Source organism: Leptosomus discolor, chromosome 13, assembly GCF_034619465.1.
Source record: "Leptosomus discolor isolate bLepDis1 chromosome 13, bLepDis1.hap2, whole genome shotgun sequence".
NCBI lineage: Eukaryota > Metazoa > Chordata > Aves > Leptosomiformes > Leptosomidae > Leptosomus > Leptosomus discolor.
This window is the reverse complement of record NC_141403.1, coordinates 4,753,875-4,777,598: the sequence shown is the minus strand read 5'-3', so window position 1 is coordinate 4,777,598 and position 23,724 is coordinate 4,753,875. Positions and strand designations below refer to the sequence as shown.

General features: G+C 43.9%; 1 protein-coding gene and 5 non-coding genes across 6 annotated transcripts in view; 3 read left to right on the top strand and 3 right to left on the bottom strand.

The window, feature by feature from the left end:
- Positions 1-8,043, bottom strand: part of UBE2V2 (ubiquitin conjugating enzyme E2 V2) — a 30,003-nt gene extending 21,960 nt beyond the window's left edge. Inside the window, exon 1 of the mRNA XM_086472756.1 lies at positions 7,990-8,043. Coding sequence (XP_086328882.1) covers positions 7,990-8,005 — 16 coding nt within the window. The 5' untranslated portion in view covers positions 8,006-8,043. The remainder of the gene's footprint in view (positions 1-7,989) is intronic.
- Positions 8,044-12,351: 4,308 nt separating this feature from the next.
- Positions 12,352-12,424, bottom strand: TRNAA-AGC (transfer RNA alanine (anticodon AGC)). The gene has a single exon. It is a non-coding gene; the product is annotated as a tRNA-Ala (tRNA).
- Positions 12,425-19,937: 7,513 nt separating this feature from the next.
- On the top strand, positions 19,938-20,010 carry TRNAA-AGC (transfer RNA alanine (anticodon AGC)). The gene has a single exon. It is a non-coding gene; the product is annotated as a tRNA-Ala (tRNA).
- Positions 20,011-20,578: 568 nt separating this feature from the next.
- TRNAA-AGC (transfer RNA alanine (anticodon AGC)) lies at positions 20,579-20,651 on the bottom strand. Its single transcript has one exon. It is a non-coding gene; the product is annotated as a tRNA-Ala (tRNA).
- A 2,125-nt stretch (positions 20,652-22,776) lies between these two features.
- On the top strand, positions 22,777-22,849 carry TRNAA-AGC (transfer RNA alanine (anticodon AGC)). Its single transcript has one exon. It is a non-coding gene; the product is annotated as a tRNA-Ala (tRNA).
- Positions 22,850-23,377: 528 nt separating this feature from the next.
- On the top strand, positions 23,378-23,450 carry TRNAA-AGC (transfer RNA alanine (anticodon AGC)). The gene has a single exon. It is a non-coding gene; the product is annotated as a tRNA-Ala (tRNA).
- Positions 23,451-23,724: the final 274 nt, after the last annotated feature.

Below are 23,724 nucleotides of genomic sequence, written 5' to 3'. Positions count from 1 at the left end.
AGCCATTTCTCACAAATCCCAGCAAGTTCTTCCCATTCTGCACCATCACTCCTTACCTTCATGCCTCACCAAAAACCTCCATTCCCCATCTCCTGCAGTTCAACTTCCAAATGCCCTCTTCACACTCCTGATTTTTTAGGTAGCAACAACCCTGAACGTCCTGAAGCCGTACCAGGTACCGCAGTAAAGCACTGTCACACGTATGTCGGTGAGCAGCAGCACACAGAGCAGTTCAGACTGGAGATGGGCACACACAGACCATAGTCCAGATCTGAGAGGAACTCCAACTGGACTGACCCTTGCTAGCAAGGGTGCAACAACAGTTAAGAGTTTGTTTCACGCTGTCTTTGCATTTTCACGCAAATACCATCATCCCAAGCACCGCTGCTGACACAGAGTTACTAACGGTGCTCATATAAATCGCACTAACAAAGAAGCTTGCTCCACCACAGATCCAAATGTTGTTAGACTACAAAACAGTGAAGGCATAAGCAAGCTCTTAGTAAAATAAAAACAAAACCAAAAACATTGAAAAGCTCACACACAACAAGTTTTAAGTAATTAAAACACCTCATCCAAAAAGAAAAAAATTCAAAAAATAGTTATCACACCAATAGAAAACTATAGGATAAAACCCACTAAACTAGACTGCAGCCCCAACAGAAAATTGGTGTAAATTGCTTAAAACTAATTTTACAAATTTGCACCACTATTAACGGCATAAATTTATCAGTCTATGTTCTATCCAAGCGCAGGGGTCTTGTTATAAACAAGACCATTAACTCAAAGAGTTGAGTTAGGTCAGACACTGCATGTCCAGTTGTGCCCAACCATAAGAAAAACCGTACAGGAATTAAATAGTTAAGTCACTAAATAGCCCATCAATCGACATCCAGGGTTTTGGTGAAGGGTGGAAATGCATAGGCTGACTACGGTTTAAAAGTTAACTCTTTAGAGGCAACCACTGAATGAAACACAGATGAGAGATTAAATGGTTCAGCTACCTTCCCGTATGCTTTAGTGTAGGAAATGATAGATTATGAAAAATGACACATTGTGATGCTTAGCAAATTGAGAATTTTATTCCTATTTCAACTTTGTACAAAACATTGTAAGGCAGGAAGCCAGTAAAGAGGATTTAGAAAAAGGTATCTGTCACTTCAAAAATCACCGGCAATATTAATTGTGATTTAACAGCCTAAGGAACCAAGATTTTATCAAAGAGATGTTTCCGATTTCTCTCCTCAGAAGCCAAATAAACCCCCAAACTCATTCAGTACAATTAACCCCACTATTAAAAACATGAAGCTTATACAAAGGCAAAAAAGGCTAAAGAAAATGTATAACAGCTGATAGGCTCAATTTTTGAAAGTTTCATTTTAAACCTGAGATTGCATTGGCTGAGAGGAAAAAGGATTGCAGTTACACACTTTTTAAGCTATCTTTTAAAGTATGATGACATAAATTACTTTTTTTTTTTCCAGATAAAGGGACAGGAGGAGAGACAGCAGAGGCCAGTACTTCTTGTCATGAAATGGCTTTCACAGGTCTGCTTTAATAGTAAGAATACAAGGTGTGACCCAGATAAGAAGAGCAGCATCAAGGACTTAGTTCAGCAAAGCTGTAAAGCTGTCTAAAACGGGTTACAAGTCATTGATTAGCAAATGGTTGTTCCAAGACTTGCATGAAGGTCCCTTCCAACATGACTCAGCACCCACCCACAGCCCAAAATATCCTTTATCTATGTAAAACAAATACCGTCACCCATTGTTATTCTTTCAGCTATACACACAAGCATACACTCATGGATATAATCAGCAAATTCAGCTATCATCACATATTTAGCAACAACAACTGCCATTAAATTATTTTCCTACATTATTTTTGTGAAAGCCCTATTTCAGCCTGCTGTTTTCTATACGCCGTGGCACTCAAAAGTTCAAATTATTTAATATTTACATGTTCACATATTCCACTTCAGTGAGAGGAAAGAAAGCTTACAATTTCTTCCTTCAAAAAGTTCTGAGTTATATTAATAAAACTGGACATCTTACTAAGACTATATCGATATCCTCAGCAAAGGATACTATTTTTACACGTATTGGAAAGATGTTTTTGATTTACTCAAGCAAACTGCAAACACACTTAACTATCCAGTTATGAATCGTCACAGATGCAATGAAAGGAGGTGATTTTTTTTAATTTGTGCAGTTTAAATATGTCTAACGCAACAATTCTTTAAAAAGGGGATACCGAGACTATCTAGACACTAGACATCATTTTTCTGAGAATTTCTTTTAAATCTAGTTGAGGCTCCACATGCCTCTGAAAAAAAGGATTAATTTAGAGCTCCGAAGTTCTAAGTGTTGAAGGTTCCATTTGTTCCAAAATGCTAACTAGAAATGATTTAGTCACACACTTAAAGCGCCACACATTTTTGAAAAGGCTGTAAAACAGCAGCTCATGTTATTCAGAACCAGTCTGACAGCTTCACAGTCGTAAGTTTTCGCACGGATGTACCAATTTTATCCAAAATATTGTTTGAATTATATCTCATTAGTGTCTTGCAAATGACAAATACAAAGAAAAACACTCTTTTGGGCAGGATAGCATATTGCAAACCCCTTCTGAGCGGAGCTTAAATCGAGGCTATTCTGAATGCTTTCCCCACAGCATCTTCTTGTCTTTCCACAATCTGGGCTGAGGCTCCCGCTGGCTAGTTGAGACAGGAAGGCAACAAAACCGAAGTGACATGAGTAGCTGAAGCTGACCTAGCACTTGACATAAAGATTTGGTCAGAATGAAGTACAAGCTATCATCTAGGAAAAACCACCTAAGAGTAGGGAGAGAGAGGAGGAAGGGTTTGTCAACAAAACGAGGCTGAACAGTTTCACAGCACGTACTTAACGCTGCCTTTGGAGAAACCTTCCACAAGGCAAAACACAAACACTAACAAATATGTAATTCAACTCCACCAACTACTCATAAGACTTGGAAATCTAACTCTCTCACATGAGAAGCCTTCTCATCCACGCTTAAGATTTCTACTTGGACCATCTGCCTCCAACTGCTGAAAGGCACATCTTCCTGAAACTCCGTGTGTTGTACCTTCATCCAGCCTGAAGTTTGCCGGGATTGTACAGAACAGTCTAGATACCGTGCTTTAACACTATGCCTGATAACATCCTTGAATTTCAAACAAACTCTTACACAAATAGAAGATTACAAAGTAGGCCACTTTCTTATCTCAGAAGTAAGGTGTTGTACTCTTACACAGCTATTGTGGGAGAAAGTTGGGCTTGTATTTAAAGACAGAGTTGTAAAATACCAGCAACAAAGACCGGAAAGCGGTACGGGCAAAGCTCCGAGAAGAAACGGAGTATCTTGCCTATATATGCCACAAAGTTGGAAAGAACCAACGGTCTATATATAGTTTAAAAGTCATTTGTAAGCTAGATTGTTCTCAACCCAGCTGAAGCACATCTAGTGGTTTGCCAAGATGTTTTTAAGCAGGCAGAACAATCACAGTTGCAACTCCTTGTGCATAGGACAGGACGGAAAAATGTCCCATGGAGAGTGCTTGCTGCCTCACAGAATACAGTATTTTACTTCCTTTGTTTTGCCTGATTACTTGCAGCCTCAAGAAGTGTGCACTTACAGAGTAACATCATAAATACACAGAACAAACGTCAAGGACTGTGAAATCCTGAACAGCTTTTAAACTGACTTCTTGGACAGGTTCTGGGTAAGTGAATAAAGTGATCACGGCATAAGAGAGAAAAGGGGAGGGAGTAGTACATCCTTGCAGGTAAAACATACTAGACAAAAAATAGACAACTATTTCCTTCACAAGGAAAAAAAGATGGAGGAAACGGTCATCCAACAGGTCAGAGAAAACCTGTGCAGAATTTAACACACAAGTTTTCTAGATACAAAGCTTAGGTTATACCATCTCCTATATGGAAAAAATATGTCTTTAAAACACTACTTCTACATCTCACGAATAAATTCCTTTATTACTCCTCTGAATGGCTCTTAATATCTAGGAGTCTGCACACGGGGTATGGTGATCCATCAATCTCCACCCCACTATGCACAGAACAGACAGACATCAGCTTGATTTGGAATGCAGAAGAGTTGCAAAAGATTTAAGGGAAAGTATTAAAAAACTCTGTCTCACATTATGGAATTGTTTTCAATGGAAGATTGTAGGGAAGTTTTAGAAACAAAACAAAAACAACAAAAACCCCAATCACCAGGAAAGATACAGTCAGTTCTTGCTTCACAGCTCAGGGGTTTAGACTGAACGCACTCAAGACCACTTCCAGCCCTTCATTTTTAGTATCAGCTTCCTTACAGCGGCAGCCCTGCACACTTAAAGCTGCCTTCACCACCACTAAACGCTTGCAAAGAGAAGTAAAAACCAAAGTGAAGAAAACAAGGCACTGACATCGAGCACTGTGCCATTTCTATTCAAAGGATCAACCATATAACTTCAAAGGGAAAGGTATTTTTGCATGGGCAATGTAAGTCACACAAAGAAGCAGATTCATCCTTAAAGATTAGAATATTTGGAAATGAGAAGCATGGATTTTACAGGAAAAAAAATAATTCGTTGGGATCTAGCTGTTCTGCTTCAAAGACATTAAGCACACTTTCAAAAAGGTGCTTGTGACTACATACTAGCAGCAAATCGGGAATCTCACATATAGTTGCTGACTGGAGATCAGTCAATTTTTTTCCCCAGAGTGCACAGTTTCAGCAAACTAAGGGGAATTTTCATTAACTTAGCCCTGTTCACCCTCCCCCAAGCTACTGAAGCCCTCAGTTGAAGAGGAAGGAGACAAAAGCTTTAGCAGCCCATAGTTAGAGCACAGTATTAGACACTGTGGCCTGAATTCTCATCTTTTCACATCAAAGTTCTAACCGCTTAGCGACATGATCACTGATTTTAGGAAACACTCACATTTTAGACAGATATATCTCTATCCTATACACAGAAGGTAATTTTGAGTAAAACTCAAGTTATGGAAACACAGAAATTAACTCCTTTTAATGATGTCATTTATCTGTTTCTTTTTCTCAAGTTACAAAAGAGATTTTAAATGGCACGCTTTGGTAAATTACTTCTTTTAACTTGAAACTATGTTTAATTACATCTCGTGCTCTGTATTTTCCAAGAGATTAATGGAGTGAATCTCCAGCTAACCAACATGAAATTGGCTGACTATACCAACAGCAGCTGTTCTCCTCTTTAAAAATTGACTTGTTTTTCCCCAGACTTCCAGCAGGACCCACACAAACAACCCAGGTCCAGCTTCAAGCAGGAGGAGCTGCAGTATCAGAAGATCAATCAAACTGCAGCTTACAAATGTACCTTTCTAGGACATGCAATATCTACGTGTAAATTTAGTCAGTAGAGTGATTTTAGAAAGCAGGCAAGATACTTATCTGACCACAATATAACGCTGACATACATAGTTTCTTCAGCATACATTAAAGAACAACTATTTTCCAACAACTATTTTCCAACTAAATTATCTGTTGTTAAAGACACATAATTTTTACATGATTGTTCAAAGAACTAGTGAGCCCAGGAAAGGAATGTCTGGGCTAAAACTAAGAGAGTTGACCTTAGGAAAAGTTTTGCAGTTGACTTCCTTGGGGCTAGAATTTCATTCCTGGACTTCATGCAACCAAAGTATTCGTTTTTTTCTGAAATAAATAAGGATTAAGTTGAACTTTACAGCAAGAGCAGGTTAAATTCACAGAGCCAGGTAGGGTTAAATCTTATGTCTATCGCAAGTCATTCCCTTCCCTTCTCCACAAACGAGTATAACGCAGCTTCCTGGCGAGAGCAGTTCTTCTGGGTGAAGTCTTAAAAATCTAAATTTCTGTGTACTATGCAAAAAGGACAAAACAAAAACTCCCCCCCCAAATCTATGCATATATGAATAAAAAGCCAACAGTATTTTCTCCACAGGAAAAAGCATTTTGCTTTAGAAGCCCTGACTAATTTTCCCAGCAGCTCTGTCGATGGTTCTGTCTGCTCACTTCCATTTTACTGAAACTATTTCATTTCTTGAACAACGCACACACGCAGTACGGGCACTTCACATTGTCTGGAGCAGCTACATGTATAACAGTTTTCTACATCTCCCATTTTTTGAACTTGAGGTGTGGCTATATTTCTGAGACAAAACCAGCCACACTGAGTAAGTGTATATAGGAGATTTTAAAAGATCACATGTAAGACTGTGAAGAGCATTTACAGCAGTAAAACTAAAAGTTTAGTCAAAAAATATTTCTTCTTACAGAGCTGAATGTTTTGTAGGAAGAAAATAGCTTTTCTTACTCCATGGATTTTTAGTAATGGATATTGTACACCAGCCAGACTGAACGGACTGTGATGCCAACTGCCAATACTCAATCCACATGACCTAAACCAACTTTACTTCCTGGGCGTTACAGGAAATCTAAGGCCAGAGCCCAGACATAAGCTGAAGTCTTTGGGAGTTGCTGCATAATAAAACTAGTCATAAAATCCTTTTAAACTTAGAGACCAGAAAGTAAGTCAATAAATTTTAACAACACAGAACACAGTCACGCACAGATGAGTAACTTCAGTTTCTCCAATACAGCCATTCTAGCTCAGTTTATCATAGGCAATGATGTACCTTTTTGGACCGCACTTTCAGAGTTGCAAGAGCTCTTCTATGCCCCGGCCTGTTGTAACCTCACCAAATTACACTCTGCAAATCCCACATCCCCAAAGTCACGTTACCAAGTGGAGAGGACTCTCCTACCCCAAAAAAATCCACCCATGCTGTCCTCACAGACTCAACAGTGAGGTATCAAGACCAGTTTCAATACACAGAAACTGATGTCTCTTCTGTTTCGCTATAGTCTCAACCCCTTGATGATCCAGCAGATTAGGAGCAGAAATAAACCAGTGGCCAACAGTCACCCTAGACTGACCACTGAGATCAGTTCATTCCTCTGTCAAGGCCACTTACAAAGTCTCAGGGGTTAGAAAAGGGGAAATGAGGCCCTGAAGGCTTTAGCTTTTTGTACTGGGGAAAAGATTTTTTTATATTTCAGGCCTCTCGTGAAATGAAACTGAGACAATACAACTGTGCCTCTTAAACTTCTGCACTTAGTACTCGAAGCAATATTCTTGTCCCTTTCTTTGCCACCACCTTCCACAATATTCTGGCATGCAAATGCTCAACACATACTATACTGGTTGCTGAAATGGGGTTCCTGGGATGACTTGCAGCTCTTTGCCTTTCCATTTGCCTGTAAGAGAGACCCTTTGGCTCCAATGGCTGCCTAGGGAAAGAGAGCAAGAGGCTCTGCTCCTCCTCCCCACCGCGCTTCAGCCACCACCAAACTGAAGCACCTTTGCCCCAAAAGACAACACAGGCCTGATCCCTCTTCCCCTGCATCACGAGGGGAAAGACAACCCTCGGGTTCAGATACGGTTGCACCACCACTTCCACCCCCACCAGACTGTGCACTGGTACAAATCTTTAGCACCAACCCCTTTCCTCCAGCATTTTTACCAGGCTAGGGACTCCTCCTCTCTTCCCCACACGCATCTACCCATTCCTGCCCCCCAGCAGATAAAGCCTTCTCCCCCCCCAGCACCCCACTACGTTCGTGACAGAACCCAGAGCACCTTTCTCCACCACTCGCCCCCAGGCCAGGCTCTCACGGGGAAGTCGCTGCCCTGCAGACGGGAGGGACCATGCCCGGCGCCCAGCCCGGCCCGGCGCCCCCGTCCCTTCCCTCTCCCCCTGTCAGACGGTAACTCCTCCCGCCCCGCTCGCTCCCGCCGGAGGCCGCTCGCCCCGAGAACAGAAAGACACATTCCCCCCCCCCCCCCGCGGCCCTTGCGGGGCCGCCCCCGCAGCACGACCCCAGCGCCCCTCTTCCCCGCACCAGGCCCACCGAGCGCCCCCCCCCTCCCTCCCCCCCGTTACAGACCTGTGGATCCAGCCATCTTGTCCAAACCCCCCCCACCGGTCCGGGCCTGCACGCGACGCGCGTCACTTCCGCTTGGCGCAACGCGTCACTTCCCACAGGGAAACCGCAGCTCGGGAGCGCGGAAGCGCTAGCGCGCGCGCGGCGGGGGGCGGGGGAGAAGGCAGGGCGCGAGCGGCGGGGGCGGGGCCCGGCGGCGGGGGCGGGGCCGCCGGTTGCGGCCGGGGTCCCGCAGTGCCGCCGCCTCCCCCCGGGCACCCCGCAGGCCTGGAGCCGCCGGGTCGGGCCCACAGCCCGCCGCTGTCCCGGGCGTCCCGCCCTGGGCTATAGACACCCGTAGTCCTTCGCCGGGCGCGTTGTGCCCGAGAGGCTGCGCCCGTTCACGCGTTCTCCCGGCCGAGACCGAACAGCAAGGCCGCAGAACGGTTTTCCTCGGAAAACAAAAAACCAACATTTTTCCTCCAACGACGAGAGTCGCTGCCACCCCCGCGCATCCGGCAGCCTCCGTTAGCCCGCTACAGACCGAACGCTGCGGCTGCCGTCCGTTACCAGAAACGGTAAATGTGCCGGAGCTTTGAGTTCGCCCATTGATTTCTCGTTCCTGTCATAAAGTTACTCGTTTTGCCCAGATTTCTGCGACACGGATGAGCCGGCGTTGCAGCATTCCCACCAACAGACCTTTCAAGTACAGTCAAACTTTCTGCAGGTGCATCTGGTCTGTGGAGCCGCCTGTTGCCGCAAGAGCATCCGAGGGGTTCTCTCCTGCAGCCTGTTTCAATACTCGAATGGAAACAATCAGGCTACTGAAGAAAAAACCCACAATATTTAAAGATTTTTCTCCTCTAACTACTATAAAGTTACTGTAGAAAATATTGTGGCCTTGAACAGAAAAAAAAAAAAAATCCCTTTTTTCCTATTGTTTGTGATGAAAAGCAAGTGCAAAAGGGATGCTGGAGCCCACCACCCCAGCCTGGCCCACTGTGGCAATCCTGAGCACAGCCAGGAGCACCCCCCGCTTCCACCTGCGGTAAAACGAGGACCTGCCCGGCCAGGAAGGAGCACTGCGGCCACCTGGGGCCTGCACGCTGGTTTCCTCAGCAGGACTCGTCCCTCTTCCTCAGGTGACCCCATGCCACCGAGGAGCAACACGCCTGCGTGGCTTCTGAGACACGGGGCAAGTGCCAAACTGAGGCCGACCTGTGTCCCGCGAGTCCCAAAGCACACAGCAGCCTCCCCAGTCTGTGACACTCGATGTAGGACCCACCTTATGGTCAGCAGCAACAAATTATTTCAGTTTTAATTGCACCCACAGGGAATAAAGCTAAATCAGGGGCCAAAAGGGGGGAAAAAGCGCAAGGTCGCTGGCCTAGGTGAGGAATCCCGCGCTGAACGACTCCCACAGCAACTTTGCTTCGCTCTTCTGATGTTGTGGGAAGTTTGCTGGGAAAAAAATGTAATTTTTTGCAACGCTGAACTTGAGAGAAAAAAATACCTGACACATTCAAAGGTGTAAGTTCCTTTTCTTCCAAACAACTAAGTGCTTACACATGGTGATGAAGTCACCTCTCACCCTCTTTGAAAAGAAAAGGGTTCTTTGAAATACAACTCCTGCTTACAGCTTGATCAAAATGGGGTAACGGTGGCCATTACAGCGGAAACCTTTTAAGGACTTAGTCAAACATCACACGGCGTCCCTTGTAAAGAAAACTTAGAACTGCGGGGTGCTCAGCTCAGGAAACCGATGGGCTACAATCGTGTTGTGGAACAAATTTATTTAGAAGAAGCATTTCACAGAGTTAAGGTTTTTGAGCGCCGATTCTACAGACAGCCCTCTTGCTGTGAAACGCTGTCTCCAGAGTTGCCGGATGATGGTCCCCAGGCTCCGTCCCACCCCTGGCAAGATTTTCTAAGTAATATTTGGAACAAAGTATTGATAAAAGACAAGTAAGGAATAATTACTCCCCTTTCTCAGACTACAGACATAGGATAACAGGATCTGCCAGCAAGTTTAGCGCAAACAAATTGTTTTTCACAGAACGAGTAACCAGCTTGTGTAACTCATTTAAGCACGACATAACAGAGGACGTAAATCTGTGTGAAGGGCAATAATAATAAAAATCCAAAAAAGCTGAATTCTCTCACGGTTCTTTACACAGAATATCTCTATGCAACTGCTGACTCAGGGGCTGCAGACAGACCCAGAGCAGTTGCTCCTCTGACACGGGGCTCTGGGAACTACCTACCCATCATCAGGTAATCTCCTCCCACGGGTAGTGCTTTTTGGGGCTGCGACCCTCGCTCGTCTCAATCCAGTAAGTTCTTCACAAGACAGTTTACCCAAAAAGTCAGGACATAAAACACCACACGGGATGAGAAGCAGCTCCTCTGTTCGTATCACGGTGCGTCCCCAAGCCCTAACAGACGGCAGAGCCCTGTTCCAGGACGCTGGGCACGGACACACGAGCAGTCGGGAGAGCTTCAGTCAGACGCCCCGGCGGTGTGAGCAACCGCAGGCTGCGCCCGTACAGAGCCCCGCTGAGCTCTGTCACTGCACAGCTCGCGTCTGGCTAGCTGAGAGGAGCACCACCATCACCCTCTTTAAAAGCCCAGCAAGTGTCAGATATTGAGCAATAACAGAAACATAGAAAACACAGAAGCAATAATAACCACGTAGAAAACTGGTACAGAGTCTCGTTCTGAGCAAATGGCCATTAAATCATGACCCGAGCCCCGAGGGGGCCCCAGAAGGCCCTAACACTGTTCTCTCCAATAGGCTTCATTTGAACCGTCATCTTAAAGCAAGTCCTAAAGTCACAATACCTCTTTTCTCTCCAGTACGTGGAGATTACAGGAGAAATAAGCAAATTCAATTTTTATCCCATCCATCCAGAGGTTCACTCCTCTCTTGTCACATCATGGGGGATCTTCAAGCTCCCTTACTTTCTCCACAGGTGCCACTTGCACATCCATGCAGCACGCTGTCTCCTTCCCTAACTTGGAACCCAATTCCTAATTTCTGTTTCCTGATTTCTATTTGGTTTAATATGTGTACTCCTGTAAGAGTCGGTCCAGAAAACAGCATTGTCTCAACCTGGTCATCAGGGCTATGGACAATAAGGTACCCCAAAAGTCAGGCTAACATCTTGACATGAGTCTGCAGCGGCCTGCCCAAGACGCAGCGGCTGATCCCGAGAATGGAATGTGAACAGCCCGGGAGGGAGAGCTGCGTGGCACAAGGAGTGCCGTGCTGTTCTCTGGTACAGGACAAGCCGGAGCTGACCAGGTGGATGGCATGATGGCATAACTGCCGTCACGAAAAGCTGATCAGCATCAGTGGAGCCAAGAAGAGGCAGATACAGAGGAGCAGCAAGGGGTGTTACTGGGCATAAATGATGGCTCCTCAACACCCGAACTTTGGAAGCTTTCCCCACCAAGGACCACGACGATTGTTAGGACTGGCGGGACGCTGCCTGGACCTGGGACTATCAGGACGCCTTGGACCCGCGGTGGTAGCTATCCTTCTCTGTCCTCTTTTCACTTCTACTTTTTCTCCTTTCACCCTCTTTCCCTACCGCACGCTGCTTTACAGGCAAACAATGAAGTTTCACTGTTTGATTGAAGCAAAACCCTTTGGCGTGGTCGCCTTAATTTTGCGCTCTGAGATCACAGCGAACGAACCATCACAAGTCCACTTTGCTCCCTTCCTCGTGCTGCCCCAACCTGGAAGTACGAGCAGTTAAATACCTGAATGAGCAAGTAAGAAAAATCAAACCAGAATTAAAAAAAAAAATCTCATTAAGACTTAAAATGTGCAAGCATAGAGAAAATTTCCATGATATTTCACAGATGTGAAAATTCATGAGCAAAGGACACAATCTTGCCACCGGGAGTAACAGTTATAGAATATTCCAGCCCACTGTTTCTAATTAATAGCCAACACAACCAAAATAGAACAAAAATAATGAATATTACTCACAGCAGAAATACAAAATTTTCTTCATTATACACTAAACTATAATATCAAATATAAATTTAACTAATGAATGAAAACATAAACCAATGATTTAAGGGCACATCAAAAAATCTCTCATATTTTTTAATAATTTGTTTGTGTCGGTTTTATTGTATTAAAATGTCAGTAAGTTTTGTTATTTCATGCAAAGATGGTGTTTTTTCTCCCTGTATGCAACACGATTTTTGAAAAGAAAAACCAAAATATTTAAAATGATGTGCTAACGTTCTTTAGATTACGGTTCTTTCAGGTTTTTTTACACCGTTATACAAGAAAAACTAAGTGTAAACAGGAAATACTTTAAAACGCTGCTGTGCAGTTTCTAATGACATAAATGTTGAAACCCAAAACACTGGAGAATGCGGGCATCGATCCCGCTACCTCTCGCATGCTAAGCGAGCGCTCTACCATTTGAGCTAATTCCCCGGCTGAAAAAAACCCCTTTCAAACCGACTGTTAGACACGTCACAGTGCCGACACGCCAGCACAACCCCCTGGGTTCTTGCCGAGTCATTCCTTGCACTCCCCAACAACCGCCTGCAGCGCACAGCTGGGATCACACGACACCTCTCTCGGCATGTACACTGCCAGAGCAACCTCGTCCGTCTCTTTTGTAACACGAGTCTTTGTTATTTAGCTCTTTTCGTACAAGAAGCTCTCCAGAAGATCAAGTGATTTACAAGAAACGAAGTATGTTATTGAAATAAACCCCCAACTTTCAATGAACAGCTGTTCCAAATTCAACAAGGAACCCCATGTTCTTTTCAATATTCATGAAAAACCCGTTTCAGGAAATGTTTAATGAGTGAAAAATATTATATGCTTAATTGAAACAGTTTTATAGTCAATGCTTATACATAAGAATATATGTGTGTGTATGTACGTGCACATATATATATGTACACATACATATACACACACACACCTCCTTTTGGAGGGTGTCTGGTTTCTCTAGGGTGACAGAGACAAGCGAAATTAAACACTATCTGTACTTTCCTTATGTATTACCTCACTTTTCTCATTTACTCCCTCACCAACTGCACTTCCCTGTAACTAATACATGACTTCCACCAGCCCTAAAATGCTGACTTTTTGAAAAACGAGTGCACCCAAGCACAACAAACACTTGCGTGACGTGACACAGAGCACAAAGCCTGCCTCGCAGGCAGAAGAACAGACAGAGTCCTCCTCAGATGTCGGCCATCGAAGAAAAGAGAGAGACCCTCGTGACCCCTCAGCTTTACTCTGAATATGACACCTATGGGATGGAACACTCTGTGGGTCAGGTTTGGGTCACCTGGCCGGTTCGCTCCTCCCTGTAGGTGCGACCCTTTTCACTCCCGGCACCCCAACACGCAGTACAAGATTCAGCAGTGACCTTGGTCGCTACAAGAACAAGCCTAAGCAAGGGCCTCTCTGCATCCCGTTCCTTGGTACGGACTATAAACATCGGGGGTTGTCACTGCTGGGAGCAGTCACTGTCTGGTAAAACATGCTGCTGTGTCATAAAGTGCAGTTAGTTAGAGGAGACTTAGCTGAAAAGTTAAAGCACTACAACAGACTAAGTTCTGGTTTAGCCCAAACCAGGACAGATGGCCACCAGACTGGTTTCTAACTGGCCTGGCTTGTTTTCACGTCATCTTACTGCCTTCTGGTGACACTGAACCTGCTAGTTTACGCACCTCAGCCCTGACACGTGACGGGTGGCTTGGAGCTACCGCACACACCCATCCAGTTGTTCCTGGAGCTGGATTCCTTGGTAGGTGGCACCACAGAGTAGGAACAACTGGAAGTCACCCACTGCCTTTACTCTGCGTGGCAGTATTCACTCAGTGCTTGACAAGATCGGTGTCCATTGACTACGGATTTCCTGATGGTGCCAGCCACAAGAAAATAGGAAGGGGAAGAATAATGGTATTCAGAAAGACACACAGTTATCAGCTCTGACAGCATGAACAGTACAAGTGAGAGCAATAACCAGAAACAAAGCTGCTGTGGCCATCTGTAAGTTTAAGCTACGTTAGATGCCTTTTTCTTCTTTTAATTCTACAGCAAGTCCTGCCTGACAAAAAGAAAATTTTTTGAGCTGGTGTGAATGACTGTGTATAGTTTTTTCAATGTTTGTAGAATGTTTTAAAGCTCAAAACCAGCATGAAATTTATGTAACACTTGAGAAGTAAGGAGATATCTTTGCCATCTAAATAATTCATTTTTCTGCAGCAGCTGCTAGAACATGTACAGACCCTTCAACACGTTTCCTGTGTTGAAAACACTGGGTGGAAAACGTTACAGCTTTCTGTGTCTCAAAACCTCCTTGTTCTTTCTGAAAGTTAATTAAAACAAATGATCAAGTACTGGTAATGAAGCTTAAGGACACCCTTGGAAGGCATTGTCAGCTGCACATAACTCTAAAATCAGACTTAAATGAAAAAATTCAACCCAGAAGTGAAGTCTTTGGATAGTTATGAGGAAAGCTACAAAAGCTGCAACCATATTTCTCACTAGGCGAAGCCTTCTTACCATGAGCATTTAATTTAAAGTAGAAACTGTGATACAAAATCCAACCAAAGGCATGGGGTTTGGTCATGTGATCTTACTTATGCAGAATCAACCACCTTTGGACTCTCATCTGGGTCTAACAGCACCCACTTACTCGATCATCCGCAGGAATGTAGTGAGGTACCTAACCAACACCAATTATTCCATGGTAGAAGTCAGTCGTGTTTAGCAGTGATGACAAAGAGCATATTTAGACCAGGCATTCCTGAGGAACTTCCTGGCTGGGTATTGTTATTCTAAAATAAAGGGATTTTAAAAACAAATCACCTTATTTTTGTCTTTATCTTCAGAAAAGATAAAGCTTTCCTCACAGAAAGTTATTCAGAGATGGCTACCATCAATTCAAATGCTGCTATAATCTGAAATGACGGGTAAACAACTGAAAGTCTGCACCAATCTTGTTTCAGGTTGTCCAATACCATTAACATGTTTCATAACCTTTTATTCATTTGAGAAGTGTTGAAGTAGCTGTAATTTTACCAACACCATTTAGCAAAAGGAGCACTCGTGAGCTACAGAAGGGCTCTTGCCATCAGATAAGTAGCTCAGCTCTTGCTGAAAGAAGTTTTTGAATTCCTGTTTCTCCTTCTTCCACTTTTTCTCAGGAAAAGCATCTATCAATATGCAAAGACAAGAGGGTCACAAATGCCCAGGAGGTGGGTTACTGCCACAACTTCAGAGACTCCAAGGAGCTGAGGAAGAAGGATGCAAGCTGGAGCCTTAGCCTACACCATTTCCCCAAGCCTGCTAGCAGGGCTAACCAAAGGTGGGGTTTCCCATCTTCTAATAAAACTGCCTTTTCTTGCTAGCAGTTAACCTGGTGTTTGGTGTCAAAGGTTCAGAGGCCAAGATTTTTTTGTAAAACAGGAGAAGCTTTTACACTTGCAAACAAGCCTTAAGATTTATAATCTCTTTAAGGAAAAAAGGAAAGTGACAAAGAAAGATGTATTATATATCCAAGTTATTTAAAAGTCATGCTCTCAAGTGCTAGAAACTACCAGGACTGTGGTTGAAAGACAGGAGTTTTGCCCTCCTTAAGACACAGGCCAATATACACATTTTTAATTATTTTTTCCAACCTCTACCCTCAAAGCCATGCCTAGGATAATGCACAAGCATAAGCCAAATAATGAATTTACAGTCTGAAGAAAAGAAATGAGGTTTATTTAAAGGCATACACACTCGGCTGTTATTCCTGTTACTTACAGCCATTGCATTTGAGAAATTTAGGACAAAATCAGCTCTTTCCTACACTGCCTTCTCCCCTCCACAGGGTAGAAGGTACTTTTAGCACCGGCCGCCTCAGGAGGGCACACGAGAGCCGTCACCTGGCAGCCTCACCGCACGGGCAGGGCTTCCCTTTCGAAGGCTTACCTGCCGTCCCAATGAACGACACCCTCAGGGACCAGGAGAGACGGAGCTGCAGGCCGGGCCGTGAGGGGCGGCAGGCGGGAACCCCCGGGCCGGGCCGTGAGGGGGCGAAGGCGGGAACCCCCGGGCCGGGCCGTGAGGGGGCGAAGGCGGGAACCCCCGGGCCGGGCCCTGAGGGGCCGAAGGCGGGAACGCGCCGGCCGGGCAAGCTGGACGGGGGTTGCCGTCAAGCCGAGCGAGTCTGGGCTGGGACCGTCGAAAGGCCGAGCTGGGGGAGGAGGTTTGTTCGCAGCCTTTTGCTCAGGGGTGTTCTGGTCGCGGTGGTTGTCTTAGCGGGTCGCACGGAGTCTGGTGTTGCGGCCGAGGAGGTGGTTGGTGAAGGAGGAGGTGCGGCGGGTAGGTCCCTCCTGTTCCTCAGGAGAGGAGGTGCTGGTGTGGGTTCTTCTGGGACGCTTGCTGCTGCCATGGCCCAGGCCCCAGCTCTCCTTTGATCACTCTCAGCACCTGCTACACCAGTCTTAACACTGCATTAGTAAAAATTTAGCAGCTGTTGTTTTTTGCAGTTCTGTTCTTTCTCTTCGGATACTAATTTCCTTCAATGCTAAATAAGATTTGGATACAGAACTGGAGATGTGTTTGTTTCATTTTAATGATAAATCTATCAGCTCAAAGGTTAGGCTATTTAAAAGAATGCATTCAACCTACTGTAGCTGCCCTTTGGTTATTTTGTCGCTGCTTAATTTATAGTTAGTTCTGGGGTTTGCTGGATTTTAAGTAAATTTTCCCCTATTTGCCATGTTAAAGCCTTAAGACTACCACTGCCTAGTAACAAATCGACAAGTTTCATAGGCAGCAGTTGCCAGCGTGTGTGCAGTCATAAGCCTGCTTGAGGCTTCCCTTCATTAGGCCATGGAGATGTGCTTTAGCATTACAAAGCTGGCACGGTGAAACCCTGTTCCTGCCTGGGCTGTGTTCATACCAGCCTAATGCAAAACACAATTAGAAGGGTTGGTTGGCAACATAAGTGTTTTTAAGACTTTGATGATTTTTATTCTGAAAGAATACTACAGAAAAACACCAACAAACCAACGAAACATGAATTAAACTCTAAGGGTTACAGTTGTTTTGATTTTTTTTGTTGATTTTTAAATTGTTTTGAAATACGAAGGTTAGAGTTACATATTCCTGTTTGGAGGAAAATCATGCTTTTTGTCTGTGAGTGATTTTTAGGTCACCATTTTTTGTCAGTCCCACAGCGAGCAGAAGGCATTCTGACTAAAGGTAAAAATATTGAGTGGAATTTTTAGAAATCAAGCCAACTCATTTAGAGCTAGTTTCTATAGTGTACTGAAATGTGTAGTGCCATAACTGGTGTAACTCTGAGTCACTTCTGAAAGTGGGATGTAGTCACTCTGGTGTTGTGGAATGTTGTTTCTAGTTACTGCATGACTAAGCAAAGGAACTTCTGGGTGTTTCAGAGCACTTGGTGCAAAAATCCAACTGGTTATGTGAAGACATCGTGGAGTAGAAGTAAAGCTTCCTTACCTTGCTAGACATACTGACTAGTGGGGCCTTCAGTCAACCAGATGCTGAAATGTCTGTGGTATCTGCAGAATAATTCTAGCTATAAGAACTTAACTATCTTCTACAAATTAATTTCAGATGCTTCTTTCCACATTGATTATGTTTTAATACCAGCTGGAGAAATGTTTTTTTCCCCAAAGCCAGCTGTCTCAGTCTCAGTGAGGGAGCAGGTGACAAGATACTGGAGTTAATGGGGGAGCGTGTGCAGGAGTTTTGATACAGGGATTTGAGGTTAGACCAGTGGCCCTCATTGGGTGGGGAGGGAGTTGGCATCCTGGATGCTGCAGCAGCATTTGAGGATTTCAGAAAGCGAGGTTGGCGTTGGTGACTTACAACCCATGGCAGCACTAGCTTGTAAATGCTGTCCCTTCTTTCTCTGGTCAATGATAATTAGTGTCTGGCTTCTCCTTCACCCATTTGGTTCTCCTGCCTTCTCTAGAAGATTCTCTTTTCTGTTCTTTCTGTTATGATAATTGGTTTACTATTCCTAAAATAATAATATTCTCAGAGTGCCTTTGGATAAAAAAAAAAAAAGCACTGGGTTTGTCTTAAACTGCTGATGTTTTTTGTCTTAAAAGTGAATTTGCAACTGTAGGGCTCCTTGGGCTTCCCTTAGTCAGGCTCCTTAGAGGTTTTCTGAGCTGTTTTTTGGAGGACTGCGTGTTCAGAGCCATGTCGTGCTGTGAGGTTCCTAAAGTCAGCTGTCAGTGTTTGAGAGTTCCGTGCACATGGTGTTCAGAAATTACAGATACTGTGATGGGCAAAGGGAAAAGAAGAAGGAAGGGAGTTGTGTTGCTAGAGGATAATGTAGGTTGCTCGGAGAAGTAAGCCAAAGGTTCAGAAAAAAAAAAGTCATTCAGAAATTGTCTTAAGCAGAGAATGGAACCTGCAAGAAAAGCAGCGAGGGAGCAGTGTTGCATGGGAAAGCCCGAAGTATCTTCACAGAGTGCCCCCATCCTTTCTATGGTTAGAACTTTCTGCAGTAGTAAAACCATTCATACATGTGCAAACGTAAAGTGGAGGTGTTCTGTAGATGGGTTTTGTGCTAACACCTTTTTTTTGCTCCCTTCTTGAGGTTCTGTTAGTCCTAATGCCCAAATGCCATGCTCTCTGGGATCTTCTGGAGCCAAAAAAAAACCCAAAAAAAGTTTGGGTAAAGCAGTTGAAAGTTCAGATCTAAGCTGGAAGAGCACACTGGCAAGGAGCTTAATTCTCAGGGTTGAACAGGTGAGAGTCTGGAGGAAATGCCATAGAAATAGTCATTTCTGTGTAAAAGATAGGGTGGGCAAGGGTTTTTAAAGCATGATTGCATCCAAACTGACTTCGAGGGATTTGGTACTGTCTAATGAACCTCCACTGGCTTCGAATCTGTAACTTTTGGTTATGGCTGAGTACTGAGTTGTTAACTGCAGAGAGCTTCTACAGACACTTATTAGCTTGCTTTTATTTAGCTCACTTTATTTCTGTTTTATGATAGTGTGAAATCATCAACAGTTATTTTTTTCTTTCCCCTGTCAGTGCCACTCTCAAAGGGAGAAGACAGGAACTTCAAATAACAGGAAAAATTGGAGACCTGACTGTCTCTGTGCTTTCTGTCTCTGATCTTGCAGAGCTTAAACCACTGAACAGAATTTTCATTGCTGTTTTATTATAATAACCAAGATTGGGGTTTTTTACATTTCAGTTACAGATTCTTGATTTTTACATGTATGCGTGGATGTGCATGTCTATCTGGCGATATAGCCACACCTTAAAAATCCCGGAGAGATGTAACTGAGTAATGCGAACTATTACTCTGTTTCCCAGTGCCTGGGTGCTTTATTTTTATTCTTATAACTTGGGCCCGGCCTCCGTTGCCGTGAGAGAAAGAACCGGAACAACTCTGCCTGTTCTATCACATCTGTTACACTGTGAGGTGTGGAGGTGGGTAAAGTCAGTTAGCTGATTCTCTTCTGCCGAGGGATTACAGATAGGAAAAGTCTGTTTTAGAAAAATATAATTTTTAAATATATACAGATGTCTCTAAACAGTCGTAATAGTCTGATGTGAACATAAATCTGCAATTGCCTGGAAACACAGACATTCTGTTGCCCAGATGCCGCTCAGCTGAATACAACCCGCGCCGTTCCATCCAGGAGTCCAGACCTGGTCAGGCAGCATTCCCGCGGAGGCTGGCAGGAGCAGCGCGCTGTAGGCAAGACCTGCCTGTTTCCTGGGAAACTGTGTTCCGGGCCGGCCCCTGGAACTCGAGCAGCGGCTCTGCCTGCCCGGACACCCGTGTGGTACCTGGGTAGGCATCAGTGCGGTTTTGGGGAGATGGTTTTGTTCGTGCTTGAGGCGGCCGATCGGATTTCGGTGGTTTGGAGTTGGTGTCAGTGAGCGGCACAAAAGTGGAAGGGACCGAAAAGAGCGGTTGTGACGTGGGGGGGAATTAGCTCAAATGGTAGAGCGCTCGCTTAGCATGCGAGAGGTAGCGGGATCGATGCCCGCATTCTCCACTTGCCGCTGGGACCGGTGGCTTTTTATCGCCACGGTGAGCAAAACTTCATTTTCTTCGTTACCGGTTGTCATTTTTTTTTTGCTGTTTTGGAAAAGAGAGGCTTGTAAACTGCTGTATTGCCTAAAATTACGGTAATTGCCTACACAAGAAAGAAACAAGTTCCTGCTAATGGGTTTTAAAGAATGAAACAAAAGCAGGCTGACAGATACCACTGCTGCTTCTGATTTTTGGCTGTGATGCAATTTTAGTTCCCTGGGGTTTTATTCCCTTTTGCATTTTCCTATAGGCAATTTCACTAACTTTTCATATCATTAAAAACTTAAAAAAACCTTCACATTAGAATTCGATGGACTTGCAGGGGACAGAAGTGGACTTTATTTCCTGTTACAGAATAACATACTTGGGTGCTTTGGTGAATGAGGCGGTTTTGAGAGAGTTTACGTGTGGGATCTGCTGACTGAGGTGGTCTCCTGGTTTACGCGCGGTATGAACGGGTACGTGGGTGTTTTCTTTCAGAAACCCGAACAATTTATGGAAGAAAACCTTACGGTGCCCGCTCAAAACACTGGAGAATGCGGGCATCGATCCCGCTACCTCTCGCATGCTAAGCGAGCGCTCTACCATTTGAGCTAATTCCCCTCCTTGTGTGGTTGAGGGGGGCTGGTGCCCTTGTGCTGAATCACGCGTGGCTGCCTCTCTAATTCCGTTGGCGAGCCGGTTGCTTGGTTAATGGCACGGAACCAGCACCGCAGTTGTGTGGAAAGCCGTTAGCTTGAGCCTGAACCTCCCGCGGTGGGTGGGAAGCGCACTGATGCATTTCTGCGCTGTTACTGTGATGATACTGTCCTGAACGAAGCCTCCTCCAGTGTTTATTCGGGAAGGAGACCCGAATTTTTTACCCCTGTTACAATGCAGATACCAAAAGATTTGTAAATCTGGGAAGTATACTGTTAGAAGTCATTGAAGGGCAATGAGATTTTTACTCTCCTTGTTTTTCAAGTCTTTTTATTTTCTTTTCCAATTTCATTTCCTGTTTCGGTGTATGTAAATGATACATGTGATGGTTTAAAACTTCCTGTTTATCGTTGTTTGTGGAGAGAAAGTGTTCATTTATATCTTCCTAAGTTACATTCTAGGTATTTCTACCTTTTTGTATTGACTTTGATGATTCAGTTAAAGTAGTATTGCATCTTGAATATATGGGGTTACTAAAAACATTTCAGAAATGTAAAAATTCAAGTGTAGTCATACCGACTGACTTTGCAGTAAGAAGCACATTGGCAAAGCTCTGTTCCCAGGTTATTAAATCAAGGGATGCTTTCTGGATTTAAAGAACAAAAATGTAGTTTACAGTGAGAGTGATTACATCGATGCACTATTAAACAACACAGGCAATTAAAATGATATAATAAAAGACTTCTCATTTTCTGATAAATGCAGAAAAGTAAGTTCTGCTAGTAAAGTAAAATGTGTGCAGCATGTGCTAGTGGTTTTCTCTAATGGATTTGACTTACTGGATGACAGCATCCAGTCAAAAGAAAATAAAGTATAAAACTAAGCATCAGCTAGTTACAACTTGTCTGAAGGAAGGGAGTACTTCAAGCTGGTCACAATCCAGATTGAGGCCAAGATGTGGAACTAAAACCACAGTATCACTGCAAACGTTCTCTTAGAATTGAAATATTCTCCTGCCTTACCTCAGTCTCTGCACAACAATAAATAAAAATTTGTTCTTACCATTTCTTGCAGTATATTGTAGCTGACTTTACCTCACTGGAGCAAACTTCAGGGGAAAACAAATACACAGCAGTGGTTTCAGTCCTTCTCACAGGCACACATCTTGGGCTCAGCGATGGCCCACTGCAGGTCTGCAGCTGGGGTCTTTCCCATATCGTAGTTGACAAGGTTCAGCTCTACGTACAGTTTTCTTTATCTACCCTGTGCAGTCTGAGTCAGTATGAAAATGGCAGATTAACCTCTCCTTATTTTTCACCCCCAAATCTCACTCTGCTGACACTGGAAAGGCCTAAAGCTTGAACAATTCAGCTCGCAGAAAAACAGTTTATTTGTTGCCAAAGTCAGATAAGGGTGAGGAAAGACCTCTGCAATAGTACTATTTTCAGGGATTAAAATGTATATTTCATATAATTGACAGCCCGTTGTTTTATGATCTTGAATTTGTTGTGATTGCTGATTTAAGATGGTGAGTAAAACTTCCTAATTTCCCCACTTGGTTGGGAGTTACCTACATGACTGAAAATAACTTGACCTTCTCAATTCCATTTTTTCATTTCTCTAGGGTATTTCAGCTGTCAGGGCTTTGTGTCCACGTACTTTATTTAACACGTCTCACTTTGATGCATCCCTTTGGCAACACTAATGTAAACGGTTACAAGCTAATTTATATCCGTTTGACTTTTGCTTTCTCAATGGTGGTCTTGGGGACGTCAGGGCAAACGCGAGTTTCGGATTATCTGCCCTGCAGTGTCTGCGATGTGACTTCCCTCAACATAGACCCAGCAGGACAAGCAGAAGGACAAGGAAGGACAAACCTGGTGCGAGTGGGGCGGCACTGAAAGGTGCCGGTGGCGACACGCGAGTCAGTGTGAGCGGCCTGACCGCTGCTGGGGGAGGTGGCATCTTGGGCCGAGTGCCAGGCAAGCTCCAGGGCAAAGGGTGGCAAGTGAGGAAGTCAGGGAGGGGAAGGCCATTTGCATTTGTAGTCATTAAAATCTATAGTGACTGAATAAATTAAGGTGTGTGGGGGGAATTAGCTCAAATGGTAGAGCGCTCGCTTAGCATGCGAGAGGTAGCGGGATCGATGCCCGCATTCTCCACGGCTTTGTTTTGTTTGTGGTGAGAGAAAAAAAACAGTTAACTACAAAGATGTTTTCATGTCTTGAACTGGAATTTTGAAGTAAAACAAGCTCTTATTTTTTAGATCTACGTGGTTTATTTCTGCCGATATGGTGCCATATGTTTGACTAGAATAAATTAATTAACTCGTATTTAAAAACAAAACAACTGACTTATGGGGAGAAAACCAAATGCCAGAACATACTTCCTCTCAAGAATTGCAAGTAATAATTTTTTTCTTGTATTTTATACACCTGGAAAACATGTCTTTTCTGGTTTGTCTTGTTTCTTACTACTTCATCTGGACATGCTAAATGAAATATTACAAATTTATTACTTGACAGCTGTTTTGGAATTGAAGTCAAATATGTTTTCATTTGTGAATAGAGAGAGCAGAGCAAGAGCGAAAACTATTCTGTGTATATATATATGCAATGATTGTGCATCATATGCAATTTTAAATACACTGAAGATCAGAGTTTTGTGATCCCTTTTGACAGGCAGAGGGAGGGGAATTAGCTCAAATGGTAGAGCGCTCGCTTAGCATGCGAGAGGTAGCGGGATCGATGCCCGCATTCTCCAGTGTTTTGTCAAACATGAATTGTTATACCTAGAAGTAGAAACCACCAAAACAAAATAAGTAACTATTTCGGTAAAATGTTAGTTTTGTTTTAATCAGTTAAAAACGATTTTTTTCCTTCCTCCCTCTATGTGCCTTACTACCAAAATCAGGCTGATATAACTGTGTGTGTCATGCTCTGTCACAGCTTTTGACTCTTACTGGCCAGTTTATGTTAAATTTGGCAGAAAGAAAATTCCACAATATGATGGGGTTTTTATGAAAAGCAACGGCTCA